Source organism: Chamaea fasciata, unplaced genomic scaffold (assembly GCF_029207755.1).
Source record: "Chamaea fasciata isolate MVZ Bird 193981 ecotype frontalis unplaced genomic scaffold, bChaFas1.0.hap1 SCAF_1, whole genome shotgun sequence".
In the NCBI taxonomy this organism is placed as follows: domain Eukaryota; kingdom Metazoa; phylum Chordata; class Aves; order Passeriformes; family Sylviidae; genus Chamaea; species Chamaea fasciata.
In genome coordinates, this window is record NW_027094086.1 from 127,602,460 (window position 1) to 127,623,700 (window position 21,241).

A 21,241-nucleotide genomic window follows, 5' to 3' on the forward strand; every position below is an offset into this window, starting at 1 on the left:
TTCCCCTTGAGTATAAATGGCATTACCTCCTGGTTTCTGAGTGGATGAAAAAGGAGGAGGCAGGCAGAAATGTGAGAGGGTTGACTGTGCCAGCAAATAGGATATCTGAATAAGAGAGCCATTAGTTTGAAGTTCTAAAGCCTTATATGTTTGTATGTAATATACTATTACATGCAGAAAGAGTTTAATGATTTTTTTTTTTGTTAATTCACTACTTTTCCCAGTTTCACAAAAAGAAGGTTTCCCAATATTAAGGCTCTTGACTGATTACAAGTAGAGTGCATCAGAAAAGATCTTTCTCTTATAAATCTATGTACAGTGCATGTTCCATATGATATTTTGTTTAATAATATTCAACTATTATGTTTACAAATAGTGGTTCTTAAACTAAGAGAACAAATGTGTATTACAAAACAATTTGATACAATTGTTTTGAAGAAACAAAGCAAGTCTGCATTTAGAAAATGAGTAAATGCTGCACAGTAAATATCCCCAGTTTTGCTCATTTGCAGTGAGCTTAGACCTCCCATTCAATGACTTATATTATTCTTCCATAAAATGCATGTAGTACTTGCCATGCTTACCTGGTTGTTTCCCTGTTCTCCACAAATATAAGTGGAATACTTCACTAGTGAAGCAAAAGATGTTACCTGAGGGGAAACTGATACTATGTACTGTCCCTACATTATTGCATGGTAAGCAGTTAAAAAATCAGTATAATCTGAAAAAGGAATTTAAAATTAATTTTTTATGTGATTAAATATCTCTGTGCAGATGATAAAGTTCTGTGTGCGAATGAGCTTATCTAGAAAATGCTATTGTTTGCTCATCAGTCTTGCAGCCTACCAGCATTTATTTGAAATATTTGGTTCTGAGGCTATATGTACTGTGTTGTGACTTCATGTGCCATCCTTATGAGTATTTTTGAGATAATCCACTGGGTTTCGGAATTTTTCATTAAACTGTTAAAAAAACAACCAAAAAAACCCGCAATCCAGCTCCAAGTTTCATTTCAATACATTTTATGCTCTAGAAAGGAGATCACTTACGCCTGTAAGTTTGACCTGATAGTTTTTGGAATAATATGACAGATATGTAGTGCCAAATAGACACAAAATTATTTTTTTAGAGAGGAATGCTAACTGTTGAGTTGGTCCTTGCACTTCATGGGGGCAAAAACAAGTTCTATAAAACGTGTTGACAGATTTCTGCTTCTTCATGTTGGCTAAAAATTACTTGTAACCACTCAAGTACTGAAAACCAGAGTGATTCAGATGGATTGATACTCTTTAGTTGTTGATATAAGTGACCAATAAACTCTCAAAGTGTAAATTTGCAGTTTGTCTGCCACTTCTATTAACTTGTATGCATCGTGGTTGAGAATAGAAAAATAAAGACTAAATGATAGTATAAGAACACCAGGAATTTAAGTAGAATAATTTCCCACATTAATTGTGTATTCTGAAATTAGAATTATGACAAATTTGAAAGAAAGTGACTCTGGACAGTACTCTCTGCAGTAGATGTGACCCATATATGCCCTACACAGAGTATTAAATAGAGTCAGGGTAAAATTGAGTGAAAGACAGGTGTTAATAGTAGTACTGCTACTCTTTTGGTTGGCTGTACTGTGTGCGGACAGGTACCTTGGTAGTGCTACAAATTGACAGAAAGCTGACCCCAAATATTCAGATTTCTTCATGCCTTTTGCTTGGTTTCTTACAGTGCAAGTCTCTAATCACGCCATCTTAGTTATTTAAGATAACTGCTGGTATTACTATGGTTTGTTCTCCACACAGTTTACTAGCTTGAAAAAGAAATGTGTACGGTATTGGGTCAAACTACTCCTTGGAGAACAAACTCCAATTTCCCTGATACTTCTATTGTTTTAAGTACGTGCTTGGAATTTTTCTGCACGTCAGATTTGGCTGGGGTGGGGGACGTGGTAGAGTAGGTTAATTCTTTGGGGTTTTTTTAATTCTTTGAAGGATCAAGACAAACGAATAAATGAAATGGAATAAATGAGTAGTTTTCTGGGATGTCTCATAGGCCTTGGGAGAGAGGAGAAGGAAGTGGCAAAAACTGTGTATGGAAATGTTAGTTCCAGGAGTGTTTCCAGGGGACTTAGTGGGATGTGGCCATGTCCCAATGATAGTGTTATTCAGCATGCTGCCTTCTATTTTTTTTTTTTTCCCTCACAGTAATTCAACAGACCACCGTGAAATCCTAGTTCTAAAAGAAGGGGAATAGAGCACTGCTCTCACAGCATGATTTATCTTTGTAGTTCAGGTGCCTAATGCAAAAGCATAATTTCTGTGTGCACAGAGCACAGTGGTGAGGCTTTGGTTGAGGTGCTCAGTGTTCCTCTTCGGAGGTTCTGTTCACTATCTGTACAAGGACTTAGTCTTGAGAGACTTGTATGGTAATTTAGGCACTAAAGTTAGATAATTGCAGTCAAACAGGAAGATTTTTTCCACTCTCAGCACCTCCCAGGTGTAGGAATATAGCAGAAGCCTTCGCTGTGTAACAAATGCCATTTATCCTGTGCTTTTAAGGATGTATGAAGTTCCTTTCTAGGTGTCAGCTCCTGAAATAGATTGAAAGAGTAATTCTGTTGATACTGCAATCTTGTATTTCTTCTCCTGAGAACTTGTGGGTAATCTCCAAGATAGACACATTCCAGGATAAGTAGCAAAGCTGTGGATCAGTCTGAGACAAAGGATTAGACAAAAAAATTGTAATGGATGGAAGGAGCTGCTAATGCAACACTTACAGACCAATTTGCAAACTTTTTGAATTAATAAACAAGTGCATCACTGAGTAGTCTAACAGAATGAAAAGGCTCCTGGATTTAAAGCTAAGCATGGATGATTCTGCAGGATTAGAGCATCAATACTGAGAATTAAGAGCTTTGGAGGAAAAATTAAATCTTGTCATTTGTCATAGATATAGTTTCAACTCTAGATTCATTTTAGGTGACTTGGAGTGGTGGCTATTCTTGTTTTTAAGAGTAGGAATACTTCTAAATCTGTGTATAATCTTGATGCTGAAAGACCCAGACTTTGGCTTTGATTCTTTTCCTGCATTGACAACATGGATAATTCAGATCTACAGGCTGTTATATTCTCTTTGGTTGGGAAAGGCAAAGTCAAACACCATTTGAAGTTCCTGGTCTATGTGTTTATAGATCCATGAGAGAAGATAAAACTGCACCCTGTCTAGTCTTCATCTTGCAGTGAGACTGCTTCTTGTTCTGCAGACCCACTTACTTGTTTCAGTTTAATCACATATTCCAGGGAGCAGAGTGGAGGGGATAGGTTGTAAGCCAAGAGCTGTTGGAGGCACAGATGGCCTTGATTCCCTCACCTAGGCACATTTTCTTTCCTTCAAAGTATTTTAAATAAATGAAAGTATCACTTTTAAATTTTATATATAGAATTCCTTAATTTTTTTTGTTACCTAGCACCACTGTACTATTACTGTATTAAAAGTTTATTGGAAGATTATTCATTTTAATCAAACTGTTGACATAAGTGAGTCAACTGCAATGCATGATTCTGCCATATTTGAAGTTATAAGTTGCAAGGGTTTTAGGATATGGGGAGTGTTGGGATTTGAGGAGTCACAGAAGATATTATCTGCTTTGAAAGAACAGTAGACTCAGAGGACAGTTCTGTCCGTGAAAGTGCAGACTCTTCTGTGTGTTTTAATGAATATTGCCTTCATGTAAGGGTTGCTGAATTCTGCTATGCTGTTTGATCAGTTCCCTTTCCTTGTTTCTGGATGTATCTCAAAAGAATGTGTTGTTCAATTGGCATAACTAATCATTCAGAGTTGAAAAGATTCCTTTTTGATGCCTCTCATTGCATCCATTTTTCTATGGGATCTGTTGTCTGAGCGAAGAGCACAGTAAGAGCTATGTAACCAATGCTCAGAAAAGAAGAGATACTTGAATTAGGGGTAAAGCTTTTGTTTGTTGGGTTGGGTTTTAAACTGATTTTCTAATAACCTAGGAGAGTATTAAGAGCTGAACTTTACCATGCCACATGACACTTCTGACATTTAGGCTCACTGAAAAAGAGAGGTAATGTGAGTGACACTGATACACAGACTTGTTTTTTGTCAGTGTAGCTGTTGGAGAGAAGGCGCTCATACCATCTTTTTCTTAGACCAGTACATCCTAAAGATTATTCATAATGCTGTTCAGCTCTTGGGAAACCAGATAACTTATGCTGCATCAAAATATACTAAAGCTAAAAATGAAAAACAAGCTTGTACAAATGTTACACAGAGCATGAACTGGAGGATAATCCATGGGTATACTGCGGTTCAAATCACACAAAACACCATGAAAGCATTTTCCTATTTGTGCAGAAAAATTTACATGTGTATTCAAGTGGTCTTGGAGAATATAGAGAATCAGAAGATTTTCCATAGGAATAGAAATGCTACTTGCTAATGATGAGTATCCTCCATCAAGTTTCCTTCCAGTGTCACAGCTAATAAAATTTCTCAGTAGGATGATGAGTATGGCAGGAATAACATGAAGTTCAGTGTGCATTCCAGCTGTTATGGCTTCATGTGGAAGTAATTTGTGGGCAAATAGTCTGCCACCCAGAGAAACTCTGCCATAGTTGGCTGTTGGCAGGACAATCTTGGTTTCAGCATTTCTTGTTGTCTGTGGCAGAGCACTGCCTGAATTCAGCTGTATTATACTTGAAGCCAGGCTGAGTCTAGAAACAGCTCTGATGTATTTCAGTGTCCAGGCTGTGCCTGTCTTCTCTGGCATCAGTCTGCAAACAGGATGGTTTGTGATCACAGGAAAGTGATGTGGAGGCTTCTTGGTGGCTCCTCAAAAACACCTGCTAGAGATTTTCATGGTTTTGGCAGGGCTTGTGACCCCAGTTGGTTCTGTATGGGAATGGGTCTTACAGCCCTGTGGTCCCTTGTGTTCCAAGCAGACTTATTATGAATAGGGCCAGCTCAGTTTAATGCTAAAACTGAGATAGCATTAGTCTCCCTCAAAACACTGAGAAGCACTTGCAAAATTCCTGGAGGCCTGAGTTGACTTCTTCAGGAAACCTCAGATCCATCACTGTGCGGTATTAAATGTGGGTTTGTGTACAGTCACCTGGAATGTGGCACTGCTTTCTCTGGTGTGAATAAAGCAGGTGTGCTTGCTTCTGCCACCCACCCCCTTATCTAGAGTATCCCTCCCTTTTGTTTGTCAAGATAAAGTCTGTCATGGAGATCACAAATATTGTGCAACTCTTTATTGTCAAATATCATGGAAACTTCCCAATACAAATGCTTTCCTATAGGGTGGTGATTATTTTTTCTTTTGTTTGTTGCTGTCAGTATAATACTATTTATTGAAACTTTTCTCTTTTTTTTTTTCATTTTAATGCACCGAGAAGAAAAGCAAAAGAAGTCCCTTACATAAACTCCTTGTGGCAAATAAAGCTTGTTTTAATATCTAAAACTGTATGATAACTGTATGGGTTAATTTTAAATTTGACTACCATTTTTGGAGAGAGTATGGGTAGGTTCAAGTTAGTGTCATGTGCTTCTATTGTAGTCAATTTTGGCGAAGACCAACTGGCTTGTTACTTCTGTCTTACATTTGTCTTGTTCTTCGAAAGAATAAGAGAGTTCAAAACTTAAAATAGTGAGAGGTTATGTGCTCATTCTTGTGAGCATTTTGTGACTGTAGGGATTCTTCTTTATATGGCTGTGAAATGTTCTTTTCAATTCTTGGATACTTCCCTGCGCTGTTTCCAGTCCCCTCTTATTAATATCTCTCACTTTTTGAGACTAGACTTAGATTTTGGTATTTCTTTCAAAAAAATCTCAGTTCAGCTAAGCCATATGCTTTTGAAAGTGTCCTTTGTTAGAGCTGAACCTGAACCTTTTTTGGTTCCTGGACTTGGGACACTAACATCACATGAAGTAAGAGATTTTATAAATAAATTAGGGCACTGTTAAATTACCACGGAGACAATTTGCTGCACGTTACTTTTTGGCAACTACATTTCTGTTTTTTCAGTGCTGGTACTTACTAAGCTGTCATTGCAAACTGAATTTTCATTTAGGACCAAAAGTTAGCTCCATGCTGGAAATAAAATGGGCCCAGGGACTGAGTTTGGGTCCTGGCCTGCTGCTTGTTGCCACTGCTTAATTACATGAGCAATCTCCCTGGCATGGTTTTTATCTATACTATCTAGAACTCTCTGGGACCTTTTTCCCTCCTAGCATGTTTTGGGTGATATCACATGCCAGGAGCCATTTCCAGCAGGCAGTGTAGGTAAGGCTCTACTTCTGTTTCCTTCCAGCCTGATTGGCCATAGGACACCATCCCAGCAGGTCTTATACCCTCAAACACCTCAAATGCCATCCTGTCACACAGCTGAACAGAGAATACATGCCCTCATTTTCATACCATGAAGATATTGTCCATTTTGAATGGAAAGAATCCCACAAAAAAATATCTTCAGTGCATAAGGGTGCTATGTAGGCCCTGGAATAGTGTAACTAAGAAAATTTCAGAGTCATAAGGTGAGGTCAGATGTTTAGAAAGAAAGAACGTGAGCTGTACTTGCAAATGACAGCTATTTCACCATGACCCTGTTCATTTTTTGTAGGGACATTGGTTTCCAGGTGAAGCAGGTGTAGGTATACAGTGAGTAAGGTCAGTGCCTTACACCTTTTCTTCATACTGGTTGCTTATACTTTGTTCCGAGTAATGTGCATGTTATTCCACCTAGATAGGCTCTTCTTTGCTTCCTGTCAAACCAAGTGTGCTGCTGAATAACTGAGTCATGGATGTGTATACAAGCTAAATCCTGTGGTCTTACGTCACTCACACACCCCCACAGTTGACTTAAGGAGGACCAGTGTGAAAACAGTGAAGTCAAGGATATAAAGGTATTAGAAAATGAGTTAATAGTGCCTGTGCCTATGGCTCTAGAAAGAACTGCAAAGCAGTTCATTCTGTGTCTTGTCTGACTCAATGATTTTGTAACACAACAACAATCTGAAAAGATTCTTTCTTCCTTGTTTAGCTGTTGACCCTTACATTTAAACTCTGGTCTGAAGACGAAGTTACGAGTTTTCTCATGGTCTCTCCTTCAGTGCTTGAGAACATTTCACAAAAATTCCAATTCAGGCAAAATTCCTGCTCTGATATAATCTTGCAGTATCTCATGGAACTTTGCCAGGAAGTTTCACAGGTACTGACAGAAGAGAGGTTAGACTCAGAAATCTGGGATTTGCCTCCATTCAGCTCCAAATGGATGTGCATGTGCCTCATGCTTGCAGAAGTATTCAGGTTGTTTGCATTCCCTTGTTTGGGTTCCTGCAATCTGTTCCAGTCCCTTTGTCTCTCCAGTGCTAACCACACTGTCTGTATGCAGTACTCTGCCAGATATGTTTCCAACATCATGACTCCCCTTTGTAGTCCCTTTTCCTTCTTACTTGGATTAGTGCCGAAGTCCAGTTTCAGCTGGTACCACCCTAGCTGCTTTTTCCACTACTGTTTTCTCAGTCAATCAGCTTCATACCTTAGTGAAGCCTGTTGGTGTGTTCATTCTGTGCCTCTGCTTGCTAAAGTCCATTCCCCAGCAGCACCATCCATCCCACCAGCTTCATTTAGGTCTCATCCAGATCCTGCTGCAGTGCCTCCCTTCCCATGATAACCGTGTGCTGAAGAGCAGTCCTCTCTGAAAGCAGCAGAGGAGAAGCCAGGTGCTTGTTGTTTATGAGTATCTGTCTTGGCTGTTAAATTTGGCCTGGAAGGAGTGTGCTCAGGAACTGGTGGGAAGTGATGTGCATGCCATCTGGCCAGCTCAAAGTATAGTGGGAAACTTGAGTATCCAAGCTGGAGATAGTAACTTACAAAATCTAAAGTTCTAATGCATACAAATCATATTCTGACCTCAGGAGCTGTGGTGTCCCTCACAGAAAAACCATCTGGTCATTAAATTTCACATCTCTGACTCAAGAAAGGATGTAGCTATTGTTTTAAAAAAATAGATCAGTGGGATATAGGCAAAAAAAAAAAAAAAAAAAAAAAGGAAAAAAGTAATTAAATTTTGTTGTGGCTGAAACTTGGAGGAAGAAACTTGATTGAGGGTGATGCTTGGCATGGACAATTTTGGCATGCCCCATTAAAATTCACTGAATTTATGCCTGGTAAATTTGCTTTTGCTTGAAAAACTTGCTAACCTAGGAGGATTGGCGTCACCGATGGCAGCACTTAAATCCATTTGTAATGGATTTTCATGAGAATTGTGTGTTACACAAGGAATGCACTTAGCTCACCAATTGAAAAGTTTTCTTTTGTTACATGGTAAACAAGATACTGCAGCACAGTAATTTTCTGAGGGAAAAGATACAGGATTTCTAATGTTTACCTTAAAAATTACAGATGCTAGTATTAATTGATAATTTCTTATTTAGGTGTCTGAAGAATACAAGAATCATGGAAGGTCATAAATAGTAAGTATCTTGATAATTTTTTTAATTCTGAAGAGGTAATAGTGTTTGGTGTGTTGATTTGTTCAGTTGTCTTATAAGTCTCGTAATTCAGGAATCTGTATTATTCCCAACAGTGTTTCTAATCTTTTTGTGACCATACATTAGTAGCCAATTTTTAGTCCTTGCATCATGCCCCCAGAATTTCTGGTGACCTCAGTTGAGGTAGCTCTCTAGGCTGATTAACATCAGATGAATTATGGTGTTTTCTTCAGCTGACTGCTGAAATGAGATCTCAGTTATTTTCACTGTGGTAGCAGAAGTCAAAAAACACAACTACCCAGGCAGCTAAGGCCTTTATAATACCTTGTGAGAGCTTTGATGGGTATTTTTAATTATTATTAAAATAATGCTATTGTTAATAAACTCTCATATTATGTTTTCTCATAATGCAGGAGGATTTTTTTATTCATTTGAGACTGTAAATTTTGTATTTTAAAGGTGCAGCATGTATCAAGTCAATATAGTCTTCACTCAGCTTCATAGGCTGTCTGTTCTCAGTGTGTGTAATGGCTTGTTTGTGCAGAATTCTAAATAAAATGTGGTATATTTTGTACATGGTTTTTATTTTCTGCTGTAGCACCAAAAGACCTTTATTTTCATTTTAATTAATAAGTTAAACTCTTGGAACTAATACTTGTGTAGGATTAAATGGGTAAATATCTTTCATTGTCAAGTTTGGTGGAGAAGCCATGAAGTGCTCTATATAAGTGCTTTTTAAAATTATGTCCCTGCTCACTACCGGTTTAATTTCTTACCATCTCTTCGGTGATTAAGGCGCTGTCACCTAACTCGCTGATTAAAAGTAACTAAAGCAAATCATATAACCCTGTGAAAAAATTTCTTTTTCAGGTTAAACTGTGTCACTAGTAACTATGTAGGGTAGATGTGCTGCCCTTTGGGGAACGTGTACCAATCGCTTGTTTTTTCAGAATGGCTGTATTACTTCACAGCAAATATATGGATATAGATGTTGTAGTTTTGCACAAATGAATAATGGAATGACACTTCCTGAAAGATACCAAGATTTCATTGTAAGGCCATATTTTCTATTAAGCTGTCGGGATATGGCTTAAATGTTGTGGAATATGGAATTTATATATTGGACTCTTTTATTAGGTCTGCTACAGGAATGCAGAATTATCAGTGAAAACTAATCCTTGAAAGAAAAGGTTACCTGTTATACATACACAATTGTCATGTAGTCAGTTGTATAAAGAGAGATGTGAGATATCAGTCTTTCACATGGCATGCTCAGAAGAGATGAGTGTTCTTCTAATTCTTTTTTTTATTCAGTTACAAAAAAGGAGGGCAAGAAGTACTCTAATCCCATTCATGAAATGAGCTGTGTCAAATCCCAACAGTGCGGAAATGGCATGAAAATTGCTACCTGCTTAAGCAACTGTGCTAGTTCACTTGAAACTCTCCTATTAATTTTACAAAATAAAAAGTTAATTCCATAGGCTATAAATAATTTCATAATGGATTGGGAAGAATTCTTTGAAGCTGTTTATCAGGCAGTACTGCATGGTTAAGATACTCAAGTTGAAATCAGTGTATTATTTTTCAGAGTAGGATGAGAAATAAAGTACTTTAGTTGCTTTTTTAATAATGCATAATGAGGAACTGCATGTTAGTATATATCTTGGCATGCAAATGCAGTATTCTTAATGGAAATGCATTAATTGAGTGTATTAGGCTTATTTTTAAAGCATCCAATTGAAGTTTTAAATTTTGTTTGTTAATATTCTAGCAACTATCCAAGAGAATTTTATGATCAATATGCTCAAAGCCAAGAAAAATCTGTGGTCAATAAAATGCAACAGAAATACTGGAAAACAAAACAAACCCTTATAAAAGTTACAGGAAAAAAGGAAGATGAGCATGTTGTGGCTTCAGATGCAGATCTGGATGCAAAACTAGAGGTTTGTAGTGTTTACATAATGTGTGTTCTCTGTTTGTTAATTTTTAAAGTGTTTTCATCTCCACCAAACCTTTAATATGTGTGCACATAGGATATAATAACATACATAGATTTTTATAATTTTCATGTAAGATCTCTTCCAAATTCTGACAAAATTATCTATGTAAATTCAGGGAATATAGGGGAATTTTGTAACAAAACCCCCCACGTCCCTCTAACTTTATTTGGAACTTAACATATCTCAGTTTTATTTTCATGTTTTAGGGACAGATTTTCTCCTTTTGTTAGCAGGGGAGTCAGGAGATCATCCTTCTCCTTTGCCTCTGTTAGTTTAAGGTGATTTGTTTTGGGTTTTTTTCCTAATAGTATTTTGTGGAGTGTACAAATTATGTTTTTTAGACATGTATAAAATACACATATACTAGTAAAACATGCAATATACCCAGGAGCAAGGTGCACTGTGCATTCTGCTCTGGAGGTTTTGAGAAGATCATTGGGTTCTGACATGGCAAAAGAGGCTTCTGAAAGTCTGTAAAATAAAACAAAGAGAAGGAATCCTGCTGTGTGACAAATACAGTCCTACTGTCAGTATACTCAACCCCACTAAAGAAAAAAATAGGTTAAAGTTCTACAAAATGAAGACCTAAAATATCTTTGAGACAAAATAAAAAATTGAGGATGTACTAAAGACGTGTAATAACTCAGTTAATGCCCATGTAAGTTTTGTTTGTATTGTTTTCTTATGTGAAGGTAAATGTTTGGCTTTACTGGCTCTCTTGCAGTTTCTTAAAATATAAACTTAGGATTCTCAGTTTATTTAGGTGTTAGCTGGAATACAGGAGGCTGTAGTACAACAAACACAAGAATAGCAATAACTTATCACTCGGTGGTTCTACCTATGAAGTCTTCACAATGGGTTATAAATCAAGAGTATTTATGTAAAACAAGCTGGAAGTATGGAACAGTATTTTGTAAATACATACCTGAGTTTTTACCATGTCTGCTGTGTTGCAGACTCATCAAGAAGGATGCTTTGTAGGCTCAGGTGGGATTGGAAATAGGGAAAGTTGTAGTCACAGAAGTGAAATAAGCGTGTTTTGGACAAATTCTCGCCTGCAAGTCATATTCCCAATTTAAAAGACAAGACCAGTGTAAATTTGTAGTCAAGGTGTGTTGAAAGAAGGCACTAACTGTGCCATTTTATTTCTAGCCGTGTAATGCCTGATGTGGTAGAGTTTAGGTTTAAGTTGCAGGCTGGAGATTTTAGATGGGCAGACAGAAAGAGTAGTAATTTTTCTATTTCCTAGAAACAGTCTCCAAATATAGTCATGACTGACTTTTTTTTTACCTCTACTTCCTTTGGAAGATGCCGCTTTAGAAATTTGCTTATGCAAATAAAACTTTTCAGTTTAAATCAACAACTTTCTGTGTTGGCCATACCTATGCAAGTTTGTTCGCCTAGACTTCACAGTGTCTATGAAAAATTCAGTATGCATATTTCCACATGTGAGAGTAATTGATAGATATTTTGATAACTGTTCTACCATGAGGTTTTTGGAAACGGATTTGTAGATCTTCATATCTATACAAAGATACCACCTTAAAAAAAAAAAACAAACCCAACACAAGTAGTTTGGTTAACTGTCAGCTGTTTATTGTAAATCTGTTTCCAAAGTTATCTTTTCTTTATTTTCCTTCTGTAGAGTTATGATTGGTCAGTCTTTAGTTTCAGTGAATAAGTTAATTGAAAGAAGAGCACAATTCATGAGACAAATACCAGAAATGTTGCTCATTGTTCAAGAAAAAAAGAATGTTCCCTAATAATTTCTAAAAAAATTAAGTTCTTTCTTGTATTTTATTCCTCAGTGTTTTTTGCATACACTTGACAATTTTTTGTGTATTTTCTTTCAATGTCAGCTGTTCCATTCTATTCAGAGAACATGTATGGAGTTGCTGAAAGCGATTGAACTGTATCAAAAAAGGATTTGTTGTAAGTATGATCAAACACAGTAGTTAAAATGATAAGAAGGTCTGCATTATGGAATCATTGAACAAGTGAAAAGGTAAAAATGAAAGTGGGGAACTACTAGTTTAATCCTATTCAAAAGTAAAGATAATGTTCCTTGCAGACAGCTGAATACAGATTTGCTTATTTGTTTGAATATTTCCCAGTTCTGAGGTTTTATATTTTGATATAATGCAGTGATAGCAGTAATGACTGGAGAAGGCTTCCTTTAATTTTTTTCCCTATGACTTGATTGGCTTGTTTAAATTCAGAAATATCTTGTCTAGGAATCATAACTCCTTTCTAAAGTGTTTTAGTGTTTTGTTTTCTTTTTTTAATCAGGATTGATGATGAAGAATTTTTGGCTTATTGCTAGTTTTATAATTAGGTAATCCATGATACTATGATAAATTTGGTAATGCTGATTTGATTGTAAAAACATACAGTAATTAGTGACAGTCATTAGTGAGAGATGGGGACTTGATCTGGGAAGTTGCAAGCAGCAAGTTGTATTAAATGTCCTCTAAATGTTCTCTGCAGTCCGTATTGGTTGATTTCTGGCCTGAAGGAGAGACTCCAGCTATGAAATCATCTTCCAATGTACTGTCTTTTGTTGACTGTTACCCATATTTTCTCGAGCCTTTCATTTTTCTTTATCCAGAGAAAGTCAGAGATAATGTTTCAGAATCAGGAGGTAAAATTGAAATACAGAGTAGTAGTGTATCAAGTTAAAGAAGCGGCAGGCGAAATCTGATGGGAGGATTTGCATCAGATGTGCATCTTCTATCAAAGAGTACTGAGTCTGCATTGGAGTTGACTGTTGCCATTTTGAAAAATGGCAAGAGGACTTCAAGAGATCTTCTTTCATTGTTTTAGGCCATTCTCCCTCTTGATAGTTGATTGACATTGGTGCTATAGGAGAGAGCCACTTCAAAAGACGAAGAGATGGGGGATCATGAAATGTTTTTGTAAGGTTATTTGAGGTCTGTGGTCCCTCAGACCAGGTTTAGAAGCAGTCAGCAATTCAGTGTAAAACCACTTCATCTTCCTGTTTAAAAAATGATCAGTTACTTTGAGGTAGATGTGTTTCAGATAGTTGAAATACAGTGTTTCAATTACATAATGTTAAAGTTCTCAGGTAATCTTGCCAATTAATTTGGAAGTAAATGTTCTTTAAAATGAAGTACTAGGTTTTTCATGTGAAATTTTATGTAGTCAAGCATGAAAAATGGTGAGCAAGAGAAAAGCGAGTGAATGAGTTTTGGTAGTACAACTTGGAATTATCTTCAATAAAAATATGCTATCATCTGAGGCAGTCCAGGAGGTGAAAGAGAGCTAAAAATCAACCTACCAAACCAGACAGAACCCAAAAAACCCAACACTGAAAGTTACTGCAATCAAGATGGCCTATTTTGTAATATAACCAACTTAACTTTGTCTTTTTAAGAAAGAAATATCACATTTTTCCTGTTGTCTTTGGATGCTGATGGAATTTTGTGATTCTTGTTAAGTATATCAGAAAATGTCTCAAATGAATCAGGTCTTCTGTTTACTAAGTGCAGGAATTCTGTGAAATTATTTAATTTTGCTTTGCTGCTTTGACATAAAGTGACTTAAAGTGTTTGATATTAGGCCAGTTTTAAAGCTGTTAGGAACCAATTAAATAACATATTTGACAACTAATTTATTTTTTGTTAGTTCTGTCTCAGGAAGAAAATGAATTGGGGAAATTTCTTCGATCACAGGGTTCTCAGGATAAAACAAGAGCAGGAAAAATGATGCAAGCTACAGGAAAGGCCCTCTGCTTTTCTTCTCAGCAAAGGTATATGGGTCAATATTACTGTCTGATTTGCATAGGGCTTGTGATAATGGAAGTTGGTACACCAATGTCATAAATCATTTGACCATTTGAAATGTTTGAGGAGCCAATTGATAAGAAAATTATTGACAAAATCTGCTGTAGTATTGGGAGTATTAGAGGCTTCATGAATTTTGCCTGATGCTGGCTTTTTGTCTTACGGACCTGCTGTGTCTGTATCTTCCAATCCCCTGCCTGTGCCTGTTCAGCTCAGTAGTTCTAAAGCTGTGCTGCAGCATCTCCATGGCCTCTCCAGCAGTAGGGTTTTAAAAGAGCTGATGTCAGGTCCCTCTCCTGTTTGGTGGCAGTTCTCACTCTGCAGAGAAATGCTACAGCAGGCTCGCTGTGGAGGTGTCTGGGCCCTGTGAGGGAGGAAATGAGTAAGGGAATACTTTTTCCTGGGCCGTCAAGTCTCATACCTTGGCTAGAGGAGAAAGGAGGAGTCTAAATGACATCTCCTGCTTGAACTTTAGTGTAAAGTCCCCCTGAGAGAAGATCTTAGATCTCTACAGAGCTCATGTAGGTTGTGTAGGGGCAAGTAAAAGGTAAGGAATCCAGATGGACACACAAGCACACTAACACCTGCCGTTAACCAGTCCTTAATGTCTCATTGACAGTGTTTGCTCTAGAAGTATACCATTACCTGATGGCACTATCATATTGTGATCCTCTTCTTCACAGCATTAGGACTATGAAAGTATGAAATTCACCATGACTCACAAAGGAAAATTCTATTCCATTATGTTTTACAGGATTTTGGGAGGGCTTCTAACTAATATACTGTGGTATTTTCTGGCTTTATCTTAACAGTACACTTGTTTGACTCAAAATAAAGCATAGCATACAGAGCAGGGTGAATTTCATATGTTTACCTTGGGCTAGAGTTTGGTCATTAGCACGTCCAGTAACAGTCGTGACTGGGATCTTTAAGACACATGTAAGGCACCTTTGAGCCAAAGTGCTGATGACTTGCTTCTTTATGAAGCCTAACTGTTAATAGAAATCTCAGTGCATATCTACATAAACTAAACTTCCTTTGGATATCTGGGTAAGAATTTGTGGAATGAGAAAAAATGTATTGGAAAAAAACAAGTCACAGTAAATTCACATATTGTTGTAGCTCTTGCTCAGTACATTTTTAAGGCATCTTTTAAAATAAATTCACATAAAAATAAAAATCGTTTGTCTTTCTTCTTTTGAGCTATCCTCAAACTCTTGTTGAAGTTGAGACTGTTTTTGTTTATGTTTCATGCTCATAGCTAGCTCAGTAGCTGGAAAACAAGAAGACATTTCTTGGGCTACTGGAGCCAAAATTAGAAATTCTCTTATGCCAAGGGACTTCCTATAGCACATTAAACTCTCTCTCTCTGCTGGTGTGGAACTGATTGAAGCTGTTCCAGTGAGGTGCTGCTGGAAACCAAGAGGAAAGTAGAAGCAGCAGGAGGAAGCAAAGCCAAAGGAGAAATCCCACCTAGTGTTGAGATCCCATTAGGAGCTGAAGTGGTGGCATAGGGAGGACAGTAGTGTCCCCTACTGCCTTTCCAAAGTGTCATTGCCAGAAGAAGCATTTAGATAAAATATCTAAATCTTCTGAAAGGTAAATATCCTTCAAAGGAATTTTTCGAGTTACTAATAAAAAAAAATGCAAAGAAAAATCTCTTATAATAATAATAAGATAATTATCTACCTGGCAGATGACTTATTTATTTGCATTTACATTTGAAGACTGAAAGGCTAATGGAAGTGCTTTTTGTGATGTTTAGCATGGCATTCCTGATATCACATCTATGATACTTTTCCAGTAATAAATTACCTTGTGTATATTTTTATGGTTGTTAGGCTGGTGAAGAGGAATGGTAATAACATACAAATGGCTTGTCAAACTAAAATACATGGGCACAGGTGAAGAGGTTTCTTTTCCACTCACACATGTAATTGAAAAGTTGTTATTTGAACAGAAGGGTCACAAACACGGTATTCTTTCAAAATTATTCTGTTTCATGTGTACCTCCAACCATGTGGCAGTATCATCTGAACATACACTAGCACTTAAATGAACTGTGTTGGCTGTGTATTTTTTTTTTTTTTTTTTTTTTTTTTTTTTTTTTTTTTTTTTGAGTGCTAGTAAACTGTCAGGAGTTGTACTAACCCTTTGTGGAACAACATGTTTAACATGTTGCTCTTCTTCCTCTCTTTATTTCAATGACTTCCCTCAGATTAGCACTCCGTGCTCCTCTCAGTAGATTGTATCAAGAAGTGGAGACTTTCAGATACAGGGCCATCTCAGACACGTGGCTGACAGTGAACAGAATGGAGCAGTATCGGACTGAATACAGAGGAGCTCTACTCTGGATGAAAGATGTGTCTCAGGAGCTGGATCCAGATCTTTATAAGCAGATGGAAAAGTTCAGGAAGGTATGAAGTTTCCTTTAGTTTCCTAGAAGGGATTGCCTAATGAATGACAATGAAGCATGGTTTTGATTCTTCCAAGGAGGGCATAATTGAGAAGCAGTAAGGAAGCCATTTATGCTAAGTAATCTCTTCTCTGTGGGCTGTAAGGAAATTTTTTAGTAGTATAGTCAACCTCAGCATACATCTTTATAATTTAAATAATATATATTTTTGAAGAAGGTTATGTGATTTTGAATACTTCGCAGTGATGCCTGAATGATTAATAGAAGAAGATATGTCTGCTGTCAGAGGGGGACAGAAATGTTTATTTTTGCAACTAAAAAAGAATAACTGAAGTGCTCTACTATCTGCTGCTAAATTTTGAGGGCATTTAAAGACCAGCATTTTCAAAATTTGCTATTGTTTGATTTTGGGGAGAAGTTGCAAATTTGGAATTTATTTTTAGGTTCATTATGCAGTTCAGCGTGATTCTTTGGCAACTGCTTTAACACTAAAACTGCTAAGGAGGCACTCTCCATAAATAGTCTTCATTCAGTGTCACTCAATGCTAAACTCCTCCCCTCCCAAAGGACTTGCAAAATCACAAGTCCTAGGTGATAGGTTGCAATTTTGCTACCAAGTGAGAGTATAGAGTTTATTTAGGCTGATCCTGTCACAGTTCAAGAATGTACATGAGACCTTCACATTTAAAAGTTTATTATGTTCACAGTTGGCTATTTATAGATGCTGGTTATCAGGAAGACTTAGGATCTTAGGAATAACCAAGTGGCTCATGTTTTGAGTAAAGGCATTAAAAAATTTTTACAGAAATTGTGTCATAATTGAAAGCAGAGGTCTAATAACAGAAATTGTATTAAAGTGTGCGTGTGTGTATGTGTATGGCTGAGAGATAGGTAATGTATAAAAGAGAAACCCCTGTTAATTGATGGCTTAAGCAGTCTGTAACTGAAAGTGTTTGAAGATGAAAGATATATAACTGGGGATTTTAAAAGCTTGAATAAACCATCCTAACAGGAAAGAACTGGCATCTAACTGTGCCATTTTTTGTAAACCAAGGTGGTGACAATAGCAATTAAGAAAGAGATGGAACAAATAGTACCCCAGTTAGTCATCCAGTCTTTATTTAATGCTTCAGTACAGGGTATTCCTGAAAGCCTTGAGGCACCAGACATATATTTTATTATGCCCTATGGGAACTGTTTGTAATGCAAGTTCTTGCAGGTAAAATAATTGGTATGGTCTTGGCCTCAGCTGATTGCTTATGTCTAATGTTTGATTTATTAGGAAAACACTTAAAAATGGAATGTTAGAATGAATAAAGAAATACTGGTAATGGTCATAGAAAACTGATTTATAGCTTTCTTACAAAACAAATGCTGTGGAAAGCATAAATTATATAAGTGGCAAAGTAATTTAAATAAAATGGTTTGTGCAGTTAGCTGCTGAATATAAAAACCTATTTCAGACATCTTGGGTTGCCGTGCTTCAAGGTCAGAAAAAAAAGATTGGTTTTTTTAAGTTCTTACAAAACTTAGTAGCAAAAATGTGGAAATACTGAGTCTTTAAAAATACTTCTAGGTTTGAAATAAATTACATTCTGACATAAAAATTAAAAGGAGATTCTAAAATTCTGTAGCATGACTTCAAATAGTTAAAAAGAACCAAACTTGAATGTTTTTTGAACATTTCTGTTCTCCAACTGGCTGTCAACTGAAAACCTTTCAGTTCACATGGTAATGCAGAGAACAAAAAGCTCTACATTTTGTAGCCAACAAAGTAAAGAAATGCCCCTGGTATCCACTTCCCCACATATCCCATCTGTGCAACAGGCATATCAAGCTAGTCTTTGAAGATTTAATACTTGCAGAAAGTAAACCTTTTCTTTTTAATCAGGGGGGAAAGTACTGAAATAAAATACTCAAGCCTAATGTTCCTAGCTAGCTGTTGCTGAGCAAGATCTAAGTTTGGCTTTAGTGCTTTACAAAAATTAATGGTGGATACTGTAGTCCTAAATAATTAAAGTAGAGGAGTTTTTATTGTCTTTTTTTTTTCCATTTTTGCTTGCAGATCTTAATTGTGCCATAGTGTGGCAGTGTAATGCTGAGATTTTACAGCTTATTTTGGATCTGTAACAATTTAAGAAGTCATGCTAGTTTTGTGTTGAGAAAGATGTTATAATTACTTATGTAAAGTTTTTGGTTCTTAAATATGCCCTTGCCAGAGAGAAGCATTTGTAGCTTGAGCTGCATATTGAGTGATACACCACCAAGTAGTTAGTGAAGCTGATCCCTCTCAGAGCACTTGAAAGAAAATTTTCTTCAGTCTTCTGATTGTAAAAATCCAAAGTATTACTTTAGTAAACTTTTTTTTATTATTTCTGGTAAACAGTGCTGGTTTAATGATCTTTAATGCACCTAGTGCATCAGCAGTATTTATATCATTTACTTAAAGGACTGTTTTTCAAGTATGTAGCCTTTTATAATGTAATCCTTAATGTATCATTATGTATACAGATATGGTACTTGTTTTTGGAGACCAAAGCTAAATCAATCCAGATGGGTTTTTCATACCTTCCCTCAGAATAGCTCAGGCTAAAAGATCAATAGTTGAGTCAGTATTTTCAGAGCTGATAAAATCTGAGTTAAAACACTGACATTTTTGTAGCTCTCTTTCAAAACAATGAGGTACTTGAAAGAATTTTCTAATGCTGTTCTTAAGGCGTCAGTCTAAGTATGCAAGACTCAGCAACACTACCCCTTTCAGAGTGTCTCAGAACACTGCAGAGCAGCCTTTTTACATTGTTGTTTGAAGGTATCTATGTAATTGTAGCTACTCGAGTCAAACTGAGGAAATAGGTATTTACTTTTCCCTGCAGAGTTCTATAAATGCTATGTAACTTTTTTTTTCTATTAGCAGTTTTTATAAACAGTCCAATGCAGTCCTGGTTATAGAGGTCTTCCGTCCCAAGTTCAGAGTTTGAAGTGTTCCTTGAGAGCATCTAAACAGTGCTGTGATATATACAAGAATTTTAATGGGTTAATATCCTTTTACCAAATTCTCCACACTGATCAGATTTTTAAAGTTCTTAAATCTGGTCTCTATCTGTCTGGAGACTGTACACTATAACACAAACTGTGCTGGGATGTTGTAAAAATATAGACCAAATGCCCCAAAAGTGGTGGTGTCCTTCTTCCAGCTCTGAAAAAGTTAAGCTTTTCCATGCATTTTCTGAGCAGGAATGCAACAGTGTGTAGTGATAAACTACGAGACCAGGGAGCAGCCTTCCATGTGCAGCCTGCTGGAGCACAGAAAGGTGTGCTATTCAATTTTGGCTGTGCTATCTCAGATGCATATACGTGTAATTCAATGACTTTCTCATCAAACCTGTACATTTCAGTGCCATCCCTAACAAGTAAAAAGTGAGAGCTGAAAAAAATTGTCATGCTTGACCTTTAGGCTAACTATGAGAAAATTACATCTGTGACATGATAGGTTGTTTATCATGCTACATTGATATAGCAGATGAATCCTTTCTATATTTGTTTTTTGCTTCCTTCGTGCTCATACTCCTCTGCTTCACTTTCATTCTGAGGCTTGAACCAAAGCTGGAGTGTCTTTATAAATACCCAGTGGCTGTGCTGTGCTCCGTGAGACAGGCTGCACTGCACCTTAGTGCCCAGCTCTTGGTTTGCATGCAGATGTTGAGAACTTGCAAGCTTGCAACTGAATTGTTTGGATACAGCTTATCTCCAGTCCTTTCTAGTTGTAGCCCTTCATATACTTGAAACAAAATGAATGCCCTTTAATGTCATTTTAAAGATAAATCTGTCAAAAGAAAAGGAAAGTGGGAAGAAGGAAAGTTCAACAAGAACTCATAATGACGTAACAATAACTTAAACTGCTGTTGTTAGAAATGTACCAATATAGGGAGTGGCTGACCTGTGCAAGCTTTCCTTGAATATCTTTTATTTCTTAAAAGTTAAAGCCTCTGTGGGCAGATAGAAAATAGTGAAGATACAAATAAATCTTTGATTAAAAGGTCAGAAGGGAAACACTGACTGTATGTGTATGTGTTCATTGTAAAGGTCGCAGCGAGTATGGCTAAGATACATTGGTAGCCTGTCAGGAAGGCTCAGGACCTACAACTCTGTTCCCCTGCTGTCCCCTTGCCTGTTATCACTTCTGGGCATGAGGATATTCTGGCTTGTGTGATGATAAAGGTGCCGTACCACCTTACAGCATCATCTGCTGCTCCCATATCCATTAATACCCACTGCAAACAGCCCAGCAAACCTAAAGACACTGTGGAAATGTGCTGGAGTATTGTTTTAATTTTTTAATTCTCTGTTACTTTTGAAAACTCTTGGAGAGTTGAGAAAATGCAAAAATCCTAGGAAAGAAGAAAAAATAAATACGAAGCTGATCTCTGAAATAAGAACAGACTTGGCAGTTGACATCCTTGGAAACTAATTTTCAGTTTCTGGTAAAAATAAGGTGAAAAGGAAATCTG

At 36.8% G+C, this 21,241-nt stretch overlaps 1 protein-coding gene across 6 annotated transcripts in view; it reads left to right on the forward strand.

The window, feature by feature from the left end:
• The window catches only part of ICA1 (islet cell autoantigen 1), a 64,919-nt gene that overhangs the window by 3,055 nt on the left and 40,623 nt on the right, over window positions 1-21,241 (forward strand). The window contains exons 2-7 of one of the 6 annotated variants that reach the window (XM_066196812.1): window positions 6,642-6,688; window positions 8,458-8,496; window positions 10,286-10,457; window positions 12,374-12,446; window positions 14,160-14,283; window positions 16,536-16,734. In XM_066196812.1, the coding sequence (XP_066052909.1) occupies window positions 8,480-8,496; window positions 10,286-10,457; window positions 12,374-12,446; window positions 14,160-14,283; window positions 16,536-16,734 (585 nt within the window). In that variant the 5' untranslated portion in view covers window positions 6,642-6,688; window positions 8,458-8,479. Of the gene's footprint in view, window positions 1-6,641; window positions 6,689-7,307; window positions 8,497-10,285; window positions 10,458-12,373; window positions 12,447-14,159; window positions 14,284-16,535; window positions 16,735-21,241 lie in introns of those variants that run through there. The other 5 variants (XM_066196829.1, XM_066196805.1, XM_066196804.1 and 2 more) reach the window with 5 other exon arrangements.